The sequence below is a fragment of the Heterodontus francisci genome, chromosome 16, assembly GCF_036365525.1.
Source record: "Heterodontus francisci isolate sHetFra1 chromosome 16, sHetFra1.hap1, whole genome shotgun sequence".
Classification (NCBI taxonomy): domain Eukaryota; kingdom Metazoa; phylum Chordata; class Chondrichthyes; order Heterodontiformes; family Heterodontidae; genus Heterodontus; species Heterodontus francisci.
In genome coordinates, this window is record NC_090386.1 from 59,652,675 (window position 1) to 59,668,039 (window position 15,365).

General features: G+C 40.6%; 1 protein-coding gene across 3 annotated transcripts in view; it reads right to left on the reverse strand.

The window, feature by feature from the left end:
• Positions 1-5,951: 5,951 nt before the first annotated feature.
• ttpal (tocopherol (alpha) transfer protein-like) overlaps positions 5,952-15,365 on the reverse strand; it is a 43,380-nt gene continuing 33,966 nt past the window's right edge. For all 3 annotated transcript variants that reach the window (XM_068048243.1, XM_068048244.1, XM_068048245.1), the window contains exons 4-5: positions 14,569-14,679; positions 5,952-12,820 (exon numbers count right to left, since the gene is read on the reverse strand). In XM_068048243.1, coding sequence (XP_067904344.1) covers positions 12,542-12,820; positions 14,569-14,679 — 390 coding nt within the window. In that variant the 3' untranslated portion in view covers positions 5,952-12,541. The remainder of the gene's footprint in view (positions 12,821-14,568; positions 14,680-15,365) is intronic.

The window sequence follows — 15,365 nt, forward strand, 5'->3', positions numbered from 1 at the left end:
TGTGTGGTTTTTTTTCACTTTTATCTCAAATTTATAATCGAAAGTGCTGTTATTTATGATTGAATAAGCTTTTTGAATACCGTTGCTAATAGAAACTGAAAAATTTAAAACTATTGGAGGCAGCAAAATTTTTGACAGGCCAGTTTTTTTTTAAGATTAATCTGATAATAAAAGAAGTCCTCATGAAAGCTAAGAAAGACGAGCACCTTTTACCCATCTCTCATTTTTTTTAAGTGAGGGCAATGAAAGGGAGTTGAAATATCTCTTGCATCCTTTGGGAGAATCTTCGTCCCTGGCAGTGCCTTAAGACTCTAAGCTCGTCAAGTAAATCAACCTCATTATTTTTATTTCATTATTCCTGATTGACAATACTGCTGTATATACCTATGATTTGTATAATGCCTTTAACGTAAAGAAATATTGCAAGATGCTTCACAAGTAGATAAAAGGAAATGGATGCTAGGCCAGGAAAGAAGAGATTAGGAAGGATTAGCAAAAGCTTCGTTACAGAGATGGGCATTTAAAGGTGCAGAGGTAAAGCAGTTTGGGGAGGGAATTCCAGAGAGTTGGGCAATGGTGGCTGAAAGCTCTGCATCGATATTGCAGCAGAGGGAAAGGGCCGGGGAAGCGAGATGCATATTAGTTTGGAGTCTAAAAATGGAATGTTCAGAAACTGATATCGGGTCGAAGAGATTGCAGCAATTGGATGATAGGCCAGCGTGTGAAATGATTTGTGTTGGGGGATGGTGAGCTAAATGTAGGTCATTGAAGGCAGGGTGATGGATGACTGGGACTTAGTAAAGAATAGGATATGGGCAGCAGAAGTTTGGACAAATTGGAGTGTGTGGAGGATGGAAAAGCCAGCAAGGCGACTATTTTGAATAGTTGAGTCTGGAGCTACATTGCAGGTGGGGAAAGTTGTGGTGGAAGTAGTGCTCTTGGTGATTGTAATAAAATCCAGGGTCCAACCAACCTAAGCTTGTGAACAGATTGGTTAAGTTTGAGAAAGTGGCTAGTTCGGGAGATCATGCCAGTAGCCAGGGCGCCGTATGTGTGCTGGGGCCTGGAAATGGAAGATTTGCTTTCCCAATGTTGAAGTGGAAGAAGCTGTGACTCCTCCAAAACAACACAAATGCAGTTGAGGGGTCAAGAAGTAGTGAATAGGTAGAGGTGAGTTAATAAGGAAATATTATGGGATAATAAGGAAATGGTGAATGAAATGAACAAATATTTTGCTTCTGTCTTCACTATGGAGGATACAAAAAAAATTCCAGTAATAGGTGTAAATCAGGAGGTGGAAAGAAGAGAGGGACTTGGTGAAATTACAATCACCAGGGAAGTGGTACTGACCAAATTGATACAGTTGTGGGCTGACAAGTCCTCAGATCCTGATGGGCTTCATCCTAGGGTCCTATAAGAGGTGGCTAATGAGGTAGTAGATGCGTTCATGTTAATTTTTCAAAATTCACTAGATTCTGGAAAGGTTCCATCAGACTGGAAAATAGCAAATATAACCCCCTCTATTCAAGAAGTGGGGGGAGGCAGAAAAAAAGCTAACTATAGGCCAGTTAGCTTGACATCTGTCATGGGGATGGTGTTAGAATGTTCATTAAAGAGGCTATAGCTGGACATTTAGAAAAATTCAAGGTAATTGGGAATAGTCAGCATAGCTTTGTGAAAGAGAGATCATGTTTAACCAATTTATTGGAGTTCTTTGAAGGAGTAACGTGCCGTGGATAAAGGGGAGCCCATTGATGTACTGTATTTGGATTTCCAGAAGGCATTTGACGAGGTGCCACATAAAAGGTTATTGTGCAAAGTGGGAGCTCATGGTGTAGTGGGTAACTTATTAGCATGGATAGAAGATTGGCTGGCTGGCAGAAAACAGAGTATGCGTAATGGGTCCTTTTCTGATTGGCAGGTGTGATTAGTGGAGTCCTGCAGGGGTCTGTGCTGGGGCCTCAACTTCTAACAATTTATACCAATGACTTAGATGAGGGGAGTGATGACATGGTAGCTAAATTTGCAGATGACACAAAGATAGGTAGGAAAGTATGTTGTGAAGAGGACATAAGGAGCTTGCAGATCGATATAGTTAGGTTGAGTGAGTGGGCCAAAATCTGGCAGATGGAGTATAATGTGGGAAAATGTGAAGTTGTTCATTTTGTCATGATCCTGTCTCTTTTTTTCTCTCTGGGAAATATATGGTGTGTCTTTCAGACAGCAAAGGATCAGTACTGCTTTAAGAACAAGCAGGCCTCAGGAGTTACTGAGAAGGTGCATTCATGTTGCCTTGGATACAGCCATTCGGAGGCTGTGATTCAAAGGGTGCATTCTCTTTGCCCTGGATACAGCCACTTAGACTGAGTATCGAGAAATACATTTGTTACAATTTAATTTTGAACTAGCTTATAGTGCGCAAACAGAGAACAGAGACAGCTGTGTGTTAGCACCTGAAAGAAGAGATCTCTGATAATTTAAACTGAAGGAAGGGAAGTTAGACTGCGACAATCTTTTATCCCTCAAAAATTCTAAAGCCAGATTAATTCTATTGAAAGTGGTTGTGAGTTGTTGATCTACTGTGGTCATCGCTGGAGAAGGAAAGCATCACTTACTGTTGAAATTATACTATGGACTGTTCTACTGCTGAAGAATCTTTTTTCTCCCCATCGGACGGCTGTGAGGACTTCAAGCAACGTTGGACTTTTTCACCTTCAGCAGGAGTGTAAATTTGCAAGGACTCTGATTTTTCCTATTTTAAATGTTTATATCTTCGTGTTTAAGAATTTAGTTTTTCTAATTAAACAGCTAATTTATTGATTGAAAGACAGCTGATTTGGTTAGCCTCATTTGGAGGTTAATAGGTAGTACAATTTGGCTGGGTCTTTAATTTGGAAAGTTTAAAATGATATGTTAGGCGATCTGGAGGGACAGGATTGAATTAACAGTGCGTTTCTCACACCACAATCAGAATTGTATATTTTGATTGGTGGCTTTGACTGGAGCGGTTGGTCATAACAACTTTGGCAGGAAGAATAAAAAAGCAGAGTATTACTTTAACAGAGAAGTTAAAAGAAGACTGCAGAACTCTGAGGTGCAAAGGGATCTAGGTGTTCTAGTGCATGAGTCTGATAAGTGGCAAGTAACATTTGTGCCACATATGTGTCACGCAGTGACCATCACGAGAGAGCCTAATCGCCGCTCTTTGCCATTCAATATCACCATCACTGAATTTCCCCACCATCAATAGTGTGGGGAACTTAACTGGGTCGGCCACATAAATACTGTAGCTACAAAAATAGGTCAGTGGCTAGGAATTTTGCAGTGAATCGCCTCTGAAATCCCCAAAGATGGGAGAGGGTGATATTCACATTTGAAAAATAGATTCATTGAGTCTGGCATGCCATTAAACAATATCCAGGCTTGGGCTGATAAGGTGGCAAGTAACATTCGAGCCGCACAATTGCCAGGCAATGACCATCTCCAACAAGAGAGAATCTAACCATCTCCCCTTGCCATTCAATGGCAATGGCATTACCATTGCTGAATTTCGCACTATCAACATCCTAGGGGCTACCATTGGCCAGAACCTGAACTGGACTAGCCATATTGGCGCAGTGGTTAGCACCGCAGCCTCACAGCTCCAGCGACCCGGGTTTAATTCTGGGTATTGTCTGTGTGGAGTTTGCAAGTTCTCCCTGTGTCTGCGTGGGTTTCCTCCGGGTGCTCCGGTTTCCTCCCACTGCCAAAATGACTTGCAGGTTGATAGGTAAATTGGCCATTATAAATTGCCCCTAGTATAGGTAGGTGGTAGGGGAATATAGGGACAGGTGAGGATGTGGTAATATGGGATTAGTGTAGGATTAGTATAAATGGGTGGTTAATGGTCGGCACAGACTCGGTGGCCTGAAGGGCCTGTTTCAGTGCTGTATCTCTAAATCTAAATCTTTAAATATAAATACCGTGGCTACAAGAGCTGGTCAGAGGCTAGGAATCCTGCGGCGAGTAACTTACCTCCTGACTCCCCAAAGCCTGTCCACCATCTACAAGGCACAAGTCAGGAGTGTGATGGAATACTGTCCACTTGCTTGGATGGGTGCAGCTCCAACAACACTCAAGAAGCTCGACACCATCCAGGACGAAGCAGCCTGCTTGATTGGCACCCCATCCACAAACATTCACTCCCTCCACCACCAATGCACAGTGGCAGTAGTACCATCTACAAGATGCACTGCAGCAATGCACCAAGGCTCCTTAGACAGCACCTTCCAAACCTGCGACCTCTACCAACTAGAAGGATAAGGGCAGCAAATGCATAGCAACACCATCACCTGCAAGTTCACCTCCAAGTCACACACCATCCGGACCTGGAACTATATCGCCGTTCCTTCACTGTTGCTGGGTCAAAATCCTGGAACTCCCTAACAGCACTGTGGGTGTACCTACCCCACATGGACTGCAGCAGTTCAAGAAGACAGCCCACCACCACCTTCTCAAGGGCAATTAGGGTTGGGCAATAAATGCTGGCATAGCCAGTGACGCCGACATCCCATGAATGAATAATAATATATATATATAATTTATTCTCGTGAAGGTCCCATTCATATTTGCAATTAATTGTATAGCAGACTGTTGAGTATTTTGTATGTAAGTCTGGTAGAAAATAGATGTGTTTATAATTTAATTTCTAAGCACAGTACTTTAACAGTGCTGTTGGTGTACCTACACCACATGGGCTGCATCAGTTCAAGGCTCATCACAACCTTCTTTAGAGCAATTAGGGATGGGTAATAAATGCTGGCCTTGCCAGCGATGCCCACATCCTATGAAAGAATAAAAAAAGTCTGAATTATTATAAATGTTGAAAATTGCTTTAGTGTCCCTGTGCTTTTCTGTGAATAGATGTTTGCTGCTTTCTAGAATTTGTCTATTAATGTGAAAATCCAGCTGGTGGGTTTCAAGTTAGAAATTGTAGGCAAGCACAACCCCAACATCTCTGTGTTTCATAGCTCCTTGACACACTTATATTTCTCACCACCACTTTGTTTATTATAATCAGCCAATTTGGCATAAGCCAGGAATTGAACCCACATCCATCTTGGTCTGTGTGTCTCTGCTCTATGTGAGGTGTGAGCGTGTGTTGAGTCAGCAGGGCTGGTGTTCCGGTTCCCACAAAATTATGTGAATTTACCCTATTTCAATAACAAATGTATTCAATGTATGCCTGGATGAGCCATTAATTTATTTATAAATGTAATCCATACAAGAATCACATTTTCTTTACAGTAAAGCACTGTTAGCCTGCAAAGCAAAGGTGTAGTAGGTTATGGAAACTAGGAGGAGGAAGCTGTTCCAAGAAATACTACTGAGCTGCCTTGGGTTTCTGTACATTGGGGAAATGAAAATGGCATATTTATAAACCACAAAAGGAAATAAATTTTTAATTCAATTGCTGTATTGTCCAGAAATTGCTGTACAGCAGAGGAAGTCATACCTTGTTTCTATGATTTTATAATTTGATTTGGGCATGTTATTTAACTAGGTTGCCTCAGACACAAGACAAAATTACTTTTAAAAGGATGTTTTGATGCCGGAGAATGCTTGTATTTATGATGGTAGTGCAATGCAGATAGTAATAATGCTGTATATTCATGTGAAATGTGTGCAGCACTTTTATCGTGTGGCTATATGAACTCAAAATAACTGTTAGACCATCAATGAGGTATATTGGACATACATTTTGTGTAACTATATCAACATATTACAAAAATCTTGTCATTTGAGCTTACTTACTCCACATAGCTGGTGTGAATAGACTAATAGCTATTCCTAGCCCCTAGAGTGCAATTCAGAAATGGACAACATTTGTTTGCAAGAAGTTTCAACTAAACAAAAAATAAATGCATGAACTATACATGTATGCTTGCCTCATTCAAAGAAAGCTTCTGAGATTTTCAAAACAAATTTTATTGACAGTTGTAACAATTAACATACAGTGGAATATTCCAAGAACATTCAGTTTAGAAAAGTCCCAGAAGTAATGATGAACTATATTTTTAAGTTCCTGTTTCGGCCAATATAAGTTTATTGTGAACATGACTTAAAACAAGATGAACTGCCTAGTCCAAGATTTAATGAAATTAGTTCCCATATCGTCTAATGGCAAATAACTATAGTACAAAAGACACAATATAAAACATTTATTAAAATAAAATTTTCTTTATCTCCAATTTTTTTCCCTGAAGGTATTGTTCACCTCTTCCTAGGGTATGGTTTTACAGGACCATTATTTATCTGAACACTTAACTGGTGGGTGAGCGGGCTATAATAGCCAGGTTTAATGTTAATGCAGCTTAACATTCACATGCATTTCCAGGAGGGGCTGTTGGATAGTGATCAGGAGCAGGAACCGGAGCTGATTTTCCATCTCTGTGGACAATTATAGTGCAGTTACTGCCACCCGAGTGCAGATCAGACCAGAGTGAAACCTGGAAACTGCTCAGTATAGTTTTAGCTATTCATTGGATAGCAAGCGAGCCCAATATGAACGGTTTTGCTTTTTACATCAGCAATAGCTTTTTAAACATAACTCCATATTTAAAAAATAACTTTCAATTTTAAATATCCCTGAACTGAACTATGGTTGTACAGCAGAAAACAACAGAATATGCTAAGCTATTACCAGCAAAAATGTAAAATCCCCAGAGTGAGTGACAATAAGAGAATAGTTATCCTATTTGACACAAAATAATTATAATAGGATGCTAACAACTGCTGAAAGCTTTTTGGAATCTAACACCTAGGGATCTATTTAAAGCCTACCTTCCCAGCCAAAATCAGGGCAGGAACAATGGGCTTACTTACCGACTCCTCATTCGTATGTTCATATGACTCGCAACCCGACCCTTTCCTGACATGGCTAATTTTAATCCGCAGGGTTCTGTGGGCAGATGATCTATAGTGGGCAAGGATCCCATGAATTTATTAAAATTACCTTAATGGGACCCCACATGCATTTTATCCTGAGCTTGAGTAGGGGCACTGGTGCGACTTTCCCAGCAGGTGAAAGCAGATTGGCAGCTGTCAGGAAGGATGAACAGGCGGCCTCCCATCCCCCAGATACCTGTGGCTTACCTGCTTGGTGGACAGCCTTCCTTTGTCACTAGCTGAATTTGCTCTCCCACCTGCTAGCCAGCTACCATTTTGCACAACTGATTGGCAGTATGCAGATGAGGCTGGGCAGTTAAAATTGCCAAAGATAGCTTTCTGCCACTGGCGGGTGGGAGATTAAGTTGTTGAAATCCACTCTGAGTTAAATCTTCTCCCCCCTCAAAACACCAGAATTTAACTGTGGAAAGTGAGTCAGGCAAGCAATCCAGAATTTGTCAGCTTGATTGTTTAAAACATATTGATCCCACAACTAATTTATTTCTGAAACTATACACTGAAACCGCAACCAACATTGTTGTGTAAATAAAAAGCATTAAGAGTGGTTTGTTTCCTAAATTATACAGATTTATAAAGCACAAGTGTTCAGTTTTCACTCAATTGTTCCTCTACTGGCTTAGAGTCATTAAATGATGTAATTTGATAATGCGAGCAGTGAGCTAAACTAACTTTGGCAACGGTTTGAATATTCTGGTCAGATTGCAGCTTTGATGATGATCATCTTTGGATTCGTATCTGGAAAATGTTCAAAAATCCAACTGTCCACATGGATATTTAGAGATCAGAAGTGAGGTTCTCCAATACCAAATTAAGCCATAAGCTACTACAAAATGTAATGCACTACATTTTCAAGGAAAGCCCAGTAGTATTTCACAGTAATCAAGATTGCAATAAGGTTGTCAAATTGCCCCCAGCCTGACGTCGGGTTCCTTTTGAGGGGTGGGGGTGGAGGGCTGGAAAATTGGAGTGGCAGCGGCTGCCACAGAACCCGACACCAGGCAGGGAAGCTCCATGGCAACCCTTCTGCTGCTCTGCAATGGCACCTGACTTAGCATGTTTAAATAATACATTTGCATGAATTAAAATATAAACCGCAGCGATCTCACCTTCAGTGCCCGATCCTCAGCGCATTGAGCAGCATTCACATGCCTTCACTTTCCTGTCCAGGGAAAGTTGGCGCCACTGAGGAGGGGAAGAGGTGAACTCTGAACTTTGTTGAACTGGCAGCCTTTAAAAGTGGTGACGCCAATGGGGGGGGGGGGTGGTAGGGGGGCACAGAATCACGGCAGCATGTCCCATGGGGGACTGCTGCTACTTTCCACTCCCAGTGGCGGGACTACACAATTCGGCCCTAAATTTGAGAGGTGGGGCAGGATTTTCCGTATTGAGTAATGACTCCGAAGTTGGGATCAAATGCACATCCCAAACCTACACCATGTCAGGAGCAGTAATCCGACATCATTTTTTGCTGGATTGGCCAATTAGTGGACAGAGGGTGTGCTCACTGTCCAATTAAAGATGATGGGCGGCTGTCAAAACTGGAGCGCCAATAGGAGGCCTTCCAGCATGGAAGGAACTGAAGCCTGCTGCTATTGCAGCTAAGGAAGAGAGAGGGTGCTTCCACCTTGAGGTGCCTTCTCAGCACTTTTAACACATTTGAAATAAAAAATGGCTACAGCTGCCAGACCACCATTGTGGAGGGGAATCCCTTCCACAGGGCTGCCTGCAGCCGCAGCTGTGATCAAGTAGGTGAGGCGGGGGCGCGGGCGGGTGAAGTGGGGGGCCCTCAAGGTGATCCTGGAGCGTGGCCACCTCCAGGCATCTGCCCTGCTCCCGACGTTGCTGGGGCCTTGCAGGCCAACTGGAAAATTGCCTTCATTGGCCTTTTAATTGATTAACAGGCTACCTGCCACTTGTGGGTGGGTAGCCATTCCTCGTCCAAACCAGCCTCCAGAAAAATGGCTGGGAGTCAGGACCGTGCTGGGGAACCAGCACGCCAGCCAGCTACATAAAATTCTGTGCCTGCCCCCATATTGGGGCCAAAATCCTGCCCATGGTGAACCAAATTTTTTTGAGTGGAACTTTCAGAAGATGCAGTTCAGATGCCAACATGCAGGCAGGTATGGTCTGGAATCTTGCTACTGCCATATAAAAGGGAAGTCAATTTTTAAAAAAGTTATTCTAAATTTAAAAAGTGTTCTTCTTCTAAGAGAACTGTTTGCATTGGCTTGTAGAAAACAGTTATTGCTAATAAGCCATTTACAGTTGACAAGGATCAATAAAATCTGTTTTTGTTGCTAATTTGAAAACAAATTATTTGGTTGTATTGTAGTTTCTATTTTTAGTATAAAAAATTGGATGAAAATCAGGATCCCAAAAAGCCAAGGTAAATTCAAAAGGAATGTATTTTGCTTTGTTGGGAGAGGGAGGGATGGTTACTGTAGGGCCCCAAGTGGGCTTAAACAATAAACATTATGGGCTGAATTTTACAGGGCCTCCAGTGTCTGGGGTCAGGCGGGGGGTGGGGCGGGTGGAGTGGGGGGGCACGGAAAATTCTTCCTAGAGAGGCCCACCACGGGACTCCCGAAACCAGGAAGGCTCCGCTGCATTTTACCGGCTGCGGCGAGGCCTCGGTGCAGCACCCCCGCCGCACAGTGGCAGCGCCTTTATTTGCATATTATAATAAATGCAAATAAATGTTAAATGACTTACCTGGACTGGGCTGCCATCCCACGTCGATATTCCAGTCAGTGGCCGGAAGTCCCACGCCATTGGATCCCCGTTTGGAGAACCAAGGTGAGACACTGGTGGAGAGGGTGGGGGAGCAGTGTAATTCTCAGGGCAGCGGGGAGAACTACAGTTTTTGGTTGTGGGGATGATGGGAAGGGATTGAGGGTCAAAGGTGCTGAAGTCAGGGGGGGAGGGGGGAATGGAAGTTCAGAATATCAAAAGGTGTTTTTTTGGGGAAATGTCAAATTATTAAATAAAGACTCAGTGGGGGGATGGTAGAGGGGAATCATAGTAAAATTAAAAGTATTCTGCAGTTTTCTTTGAAATGGGACCTTTGAAGGGCCTTTAAAAATGGCATCTGTGTCTGCGCAGTGGCGCCCGTTGCCGGGGACGGAGCGGCCGCCCCCTCTACATCATCGGGGGTGGCCACTCCACTCCCTCCATTTAAATGAGCCGGCGCGCTCATAAAATTCAGCCGTGTAATTTAACTCCATGTGAGCAATGCCACAGGAGATGCACCAATACAAAAGCATCCAACCATTTGGAGCAGTGGGTCAGAATCAGTAAGTGGCCAGTGCCCTTACAGAAACCAACTGCTCTCTTCCTTTAGCCGAGACCTGCAGTACTGTGAATTCCTGATGTCCTGACTGAATGTAAACAGCAGTGCTGCTGGGAGCAGGAGCTGTATGATAATCCACTGTCCTCTTACTGATAAAGGCTCATAGCACTGCTGCGATATTTTCTTAATTTTGCATGAACCTGCTGGCAGATTAATTGTTTCCACCAGTGGGAGGGACTAAAATATGGAACTCAGTAACAGGATGGATTTGTTTTGTGAGCTGCAGGTTAATCAATGCCAGAGTAGTGACTTGTACTTAAGCCTTTCTCTCTCTCCTCCCCTACCAAAGGAAGACAGTAAGCATAATTGGTTTTTGACAAATAAAATCTTACACTGAGCCTCAAAAATAGTCATCGTAGAAATAAGCCTAATAGTAGACTTAACTGAATGGGAAACTGTAATAATTCTCAAAATTTAGTTCTTGCAATTTGTTTCTGTTTTTATAAATACAGTAACTCCTCATTAGAACACAGCGATACAACACTTAATTCACAGCTCTCAAAAATTGAGAAACATCAAAATATTTTAGGACATATTTTTTGTAAAATTCTCCAAACAGGAGCAATCAATGGATTTTGCACTTTACAATGCCACATAAAATACTGAAAAATAGCTGAATGAAGACGAGTTAAATCCCGTCTCTGACAACTCCACAATGCTGTTGACTTTTGCAGCTGTTTTTCTCATAAGTTAAATTTTTAAGACTTTGACAATATTAGTGGAACTGGTGCTTACCTCAATTTCCTACAAATGGTGGGCGTTAGGTATTTATATCCCTGTGTTGACTAGCTATGGTACTAGACACGTCAATCTTTGATCCCGGTCCTTTTTCTTCAGAGGGAAGTGTCAGAAATGTAACATTTTGACCCAGTTGATATCCTATCATACTTCAGTTCATACACTATAATAATGTGTGATGCAAAAACAGAAGCTGAAGGTACCATTATATTCTAACTTGTTCTTGTATGTAACATTTATCATAACATGCAGGTTGTGAATTGTCTGTGTTTTCTTTGGGCTAAAATATATTAAATTACTTCTAAAAACTCAGGGGCAGAAGTAAAAGTATTTTTGTTAACAGTACTATATAATGAACAGAGATCTGTGTGACTTCGTTAAAAATCTATCATTCTTTATTAACCCAAATCAGTGAATGAAAAAAATATTGCTTGTACTAAATATTGCTAAAGCCTAGTGTGACACTGTTCAACCAGCTTTGGACATCTCCAGGCTTGACTGGATAATACTAAACATACTGGACAGCCAAATCAAGATGGACATTGCTAGCTATGTAGAACTCTACTGCTTTATTATTTTATTCAACAATACTGACCCAATATCTTAGATTCAGAAGAAAGTTTTTTTTTTTGCGTTAATTTATTTTGACAGCAGTTGATAATGTAGGTGCGCAAAGGATTACACACTGCTGATTTTTTTTCTTTTTAATCTAATCCTGAAATGCTTTACAATTAAATAAAAAATGTTGGTCACAGCAGATTGAATATAATAGCTGTTCTTCAATAGGACTTTGTTTTAACTTTCCTATACTATTTACAGTATATTTCAGGTGGACAGCTGTTAGTAAATACTGTTCTTTTCCTCATCCCTTTAAGTCCCATAGCAACATTTCTTTAGTGTGTAGTTACTGAGTGCATGTTTTGAATTATAACGTTTCCTTTGGCTCTGTTATTCTGTAATATTCAGCAATTCCAGATAGTGACTATTGCAGATAATGGATGATGGAAATTATGTGACTATATTATCAATGTTCAAAAGATTTAAGTTGAGACCAGTATTTTCAGTTAAAAATCAGGCCTTAATCTCTATACGGCTGAAAAATATCCCACTTTCAAACCAAAAATTCCTGTTTGAGGTGTTACCAATGGGTCAATAACATGGCAGCAGACAGATAAAAACTGCTTAAATCTGGGTGATTTTGACAGTCTAACAGCTGAGATTTTCTATAAACTGATCAAACACTTTGAGACTGTAAGAATTCATATTTAATATAGAAATTGAAGAAGGTTAGTTCTGTCTGCCACCATCTTTAAAATTGCTGCTGATAGATCAAGAATATTATATATTGAATTTCTGTAAATAGGAAAGTACAAGTCAGACATTTCTGACGATACAGTCTCTTCAATGTCTAAAATAATAAAGTACTTTAAGTGACCACACCATAAATTTTGAATACCGCGGCACCAAAAAAAATTCTTCAGGGGAAGTGTCAAACAATGAATCTTATTAATAACAGTAATACAGCGGTGACCTCACGCCTCTAAAAGAATCATCGCACTGTTGGCCTGCCTGATCATTTGCCCCGACTGTATACTGTGCAAGTGAATTATCCGTCGGTGAATGCGTCTGACAAAATTCTGCTACAAATTCTTCCTCAAATGCCAGCAAAGCCGCAGCCCAGTCCGTTGTGTTGAGTTTTCCCATTGTACCTCCATACTCTTGAGGAAGGGTATTAGGTGGAATATCCTTGTGAAGTGAGCTTAGATCTGAACCATGAAGAACAAACTAAAAAAGGAGGGAAACATGTTCAGATCTTTATTGTAAATAAAGATTACTGGGATATCAATATTAAATATTTTATGCAGTGCATTTTTAAATTGGTAAAATTTAATTCTGTAGCAAAAGAATCTTGAAAGGTAATCCAGACACCAGGAATAACCTTCCATAAAAATGTGATCTGAAATATACTGCCAAAAATAAACACCACCCTTTAAAATGACGAGACTTTCCTCTATCAAATGTACTCTTTTTCTTATTCTATCATCCTAGCAAGATTTTTGTCTTCACTCTCAGCATAACTGTCCCATTCAAAAAACATTATGTTTAGTGATGGAGCCGTAGCAATGCGAACAGGCCAACAAGAAAAGACTCAAGTTATCACAAATAAGAATTAAATAGTACAATTGAGTCTGCTCAAAGGAACATTCCATTTGCCAATTATGCTTATTTGTTTATTCTGACCATTCTACTTTTCCCATTTTTTGGACTCAGGCAGACCTAGACTTAGGCAAGGAGTGGAGCACTTGGACTGGACAGGATGGAGCTCTGGAACCAACACTCATGTTCTAGCCTATTCAATTCACTTAAATGACCCATAAGCTTTTTGAAAATACTTTGTGCAGCAATATCTTTATTAAAGTATATTATTTATTTTAGTGTTTAAGGGGGCTTCATCATACTTGTTAGCTGGTACTATGACAAACTAAGCTTATAATCACTGACCTATTGACCAGGAATTCTTAAACAAAAACAAGAAATGCTGGATTCACTCAGCAGGTCTGGCAGCATCTGTGGAAAGAGAAGCAGAGTTAACGTTTCGGGTCAGTGACCCTTCTTCGGAGTTCCGAAGAAGGGTCACTGACCCGAAACGTTAACTCTGCTTCTCTTTCCACAGATGCTGCCAGACCTGCTGAGTGAATCCAGCATTTCTTGTTTTTGTTTCAGATTTCCAGCATCCGCAGTATTTTGCTTTTATATTAGACCAGGAATTCTTATTCTCCCGAATGAAATATTTGATCAATTTACTAATAATGCTAAATCACGGAATGAAGGGTATGAGATCCATGCTCATATCAGTCCTTCCATTTAACAAGGGTACAAAATGAATCAAAATGTCTGTCACCACCAGGGATTTAGTGCAGATGATACAAAGGAACATCTGGGAGAATGGGTGAAAGACTTAATCTGCGCAACCCTCATAAACCTCCTGCAATTCAGTTATAGAGCAAATCAGATATGCTCAAGTTTGCCTTCTTTATTGGAAATGAAGATGAACTCAAGACTCTTCAAGTACTGCTCTAAGATGGTAGAGATTGACACATGTGTCCTCTGCTTTCTCTAACCTCCAGATTGTTTAGAAGTACAACATAGTACTGAAAAAATCCATTGCAAAAGTGTGAGGCAACATTTCCAGTCATTGCAAAATCCGGTAGTTAGAAAATCTGGTGAAATACAACAAATCTGGATCTAGAGGTGTCTTGATTTACAAATTACCAGAAATATGTTTTAAAATACAGCATATAAAATGCACATAATATAGTATACTGAATATTTGATAAGTTTAAAATGTAGTATGGAAGGTTTGGAGCAAAGTCTAATGGACTTCTAAAAGGAGGTAGTATAAATAGAAGCCTCTTAATGAAAGACAAACACAGCATTCAACAGCTCTACACATAACAATTCTATATTAATATATTGAGGGGGTGCATTACATTGAGCAACTATACACAAAGAAAATAATCTAAAGTACATACCCTTTCTGTCATTTTCTCCTTTAGAAAAGGTTTTATGATGGCAAAAATACCCTTAAAGATAATGGGCTCATTGATGACATTGACTGTTTTTATTCTCATTGGAAATCCATCCTGTGAAGAGAATTAATTTATGAAATATGGTGGCACTGTATGCATAAAGCAAACATAACGTACACTAGTTAACAAAAATGGTAATTTCTCCAGTAGCGATTTGTATATCACATTCAACACTGTCCACTTGATAGGAATGATTGGATAAAGAGTACCACAGGTGCAACCCCAAAATATTATACAGCACAAGATGACCTTCCATGGAGTTCACAGACTATATATATATATATAAATATTTTACATATAAAGCATATATGTATTGTCCATCTACATTTCCTGCTTTTTGTTGCTCACCTACTGTGCTATATGTCTATTAACACAATGAATAGGAAGACGTCTTAGACACTAATTTATGTCCTAGGCCCAACCATCTTCAGCTGCTTCATCAATGACCTTCCCTCCATCATAAAGGTCAGAAGTGGGGATGTTCACTGATGATTGCACAATGTTCAGCACCATTCGTGACTCTTCAGATAATGAAGCAGCCCGTGCCCAGATGCAGCAAGACCTGGACAACATCAAGGCTTGGGCTAATAAGTGGCAAGTAACATTTGTGCCACACAAGTACTGGGCAATGACCATCTCACACCAGAGAGAATCTAACCATCTCCCCTTTATGTTCTATGGCATTACCTTCGCTATCAACATCCTGGGGATCACGATTGACCAGAAATTGAACTGGACCA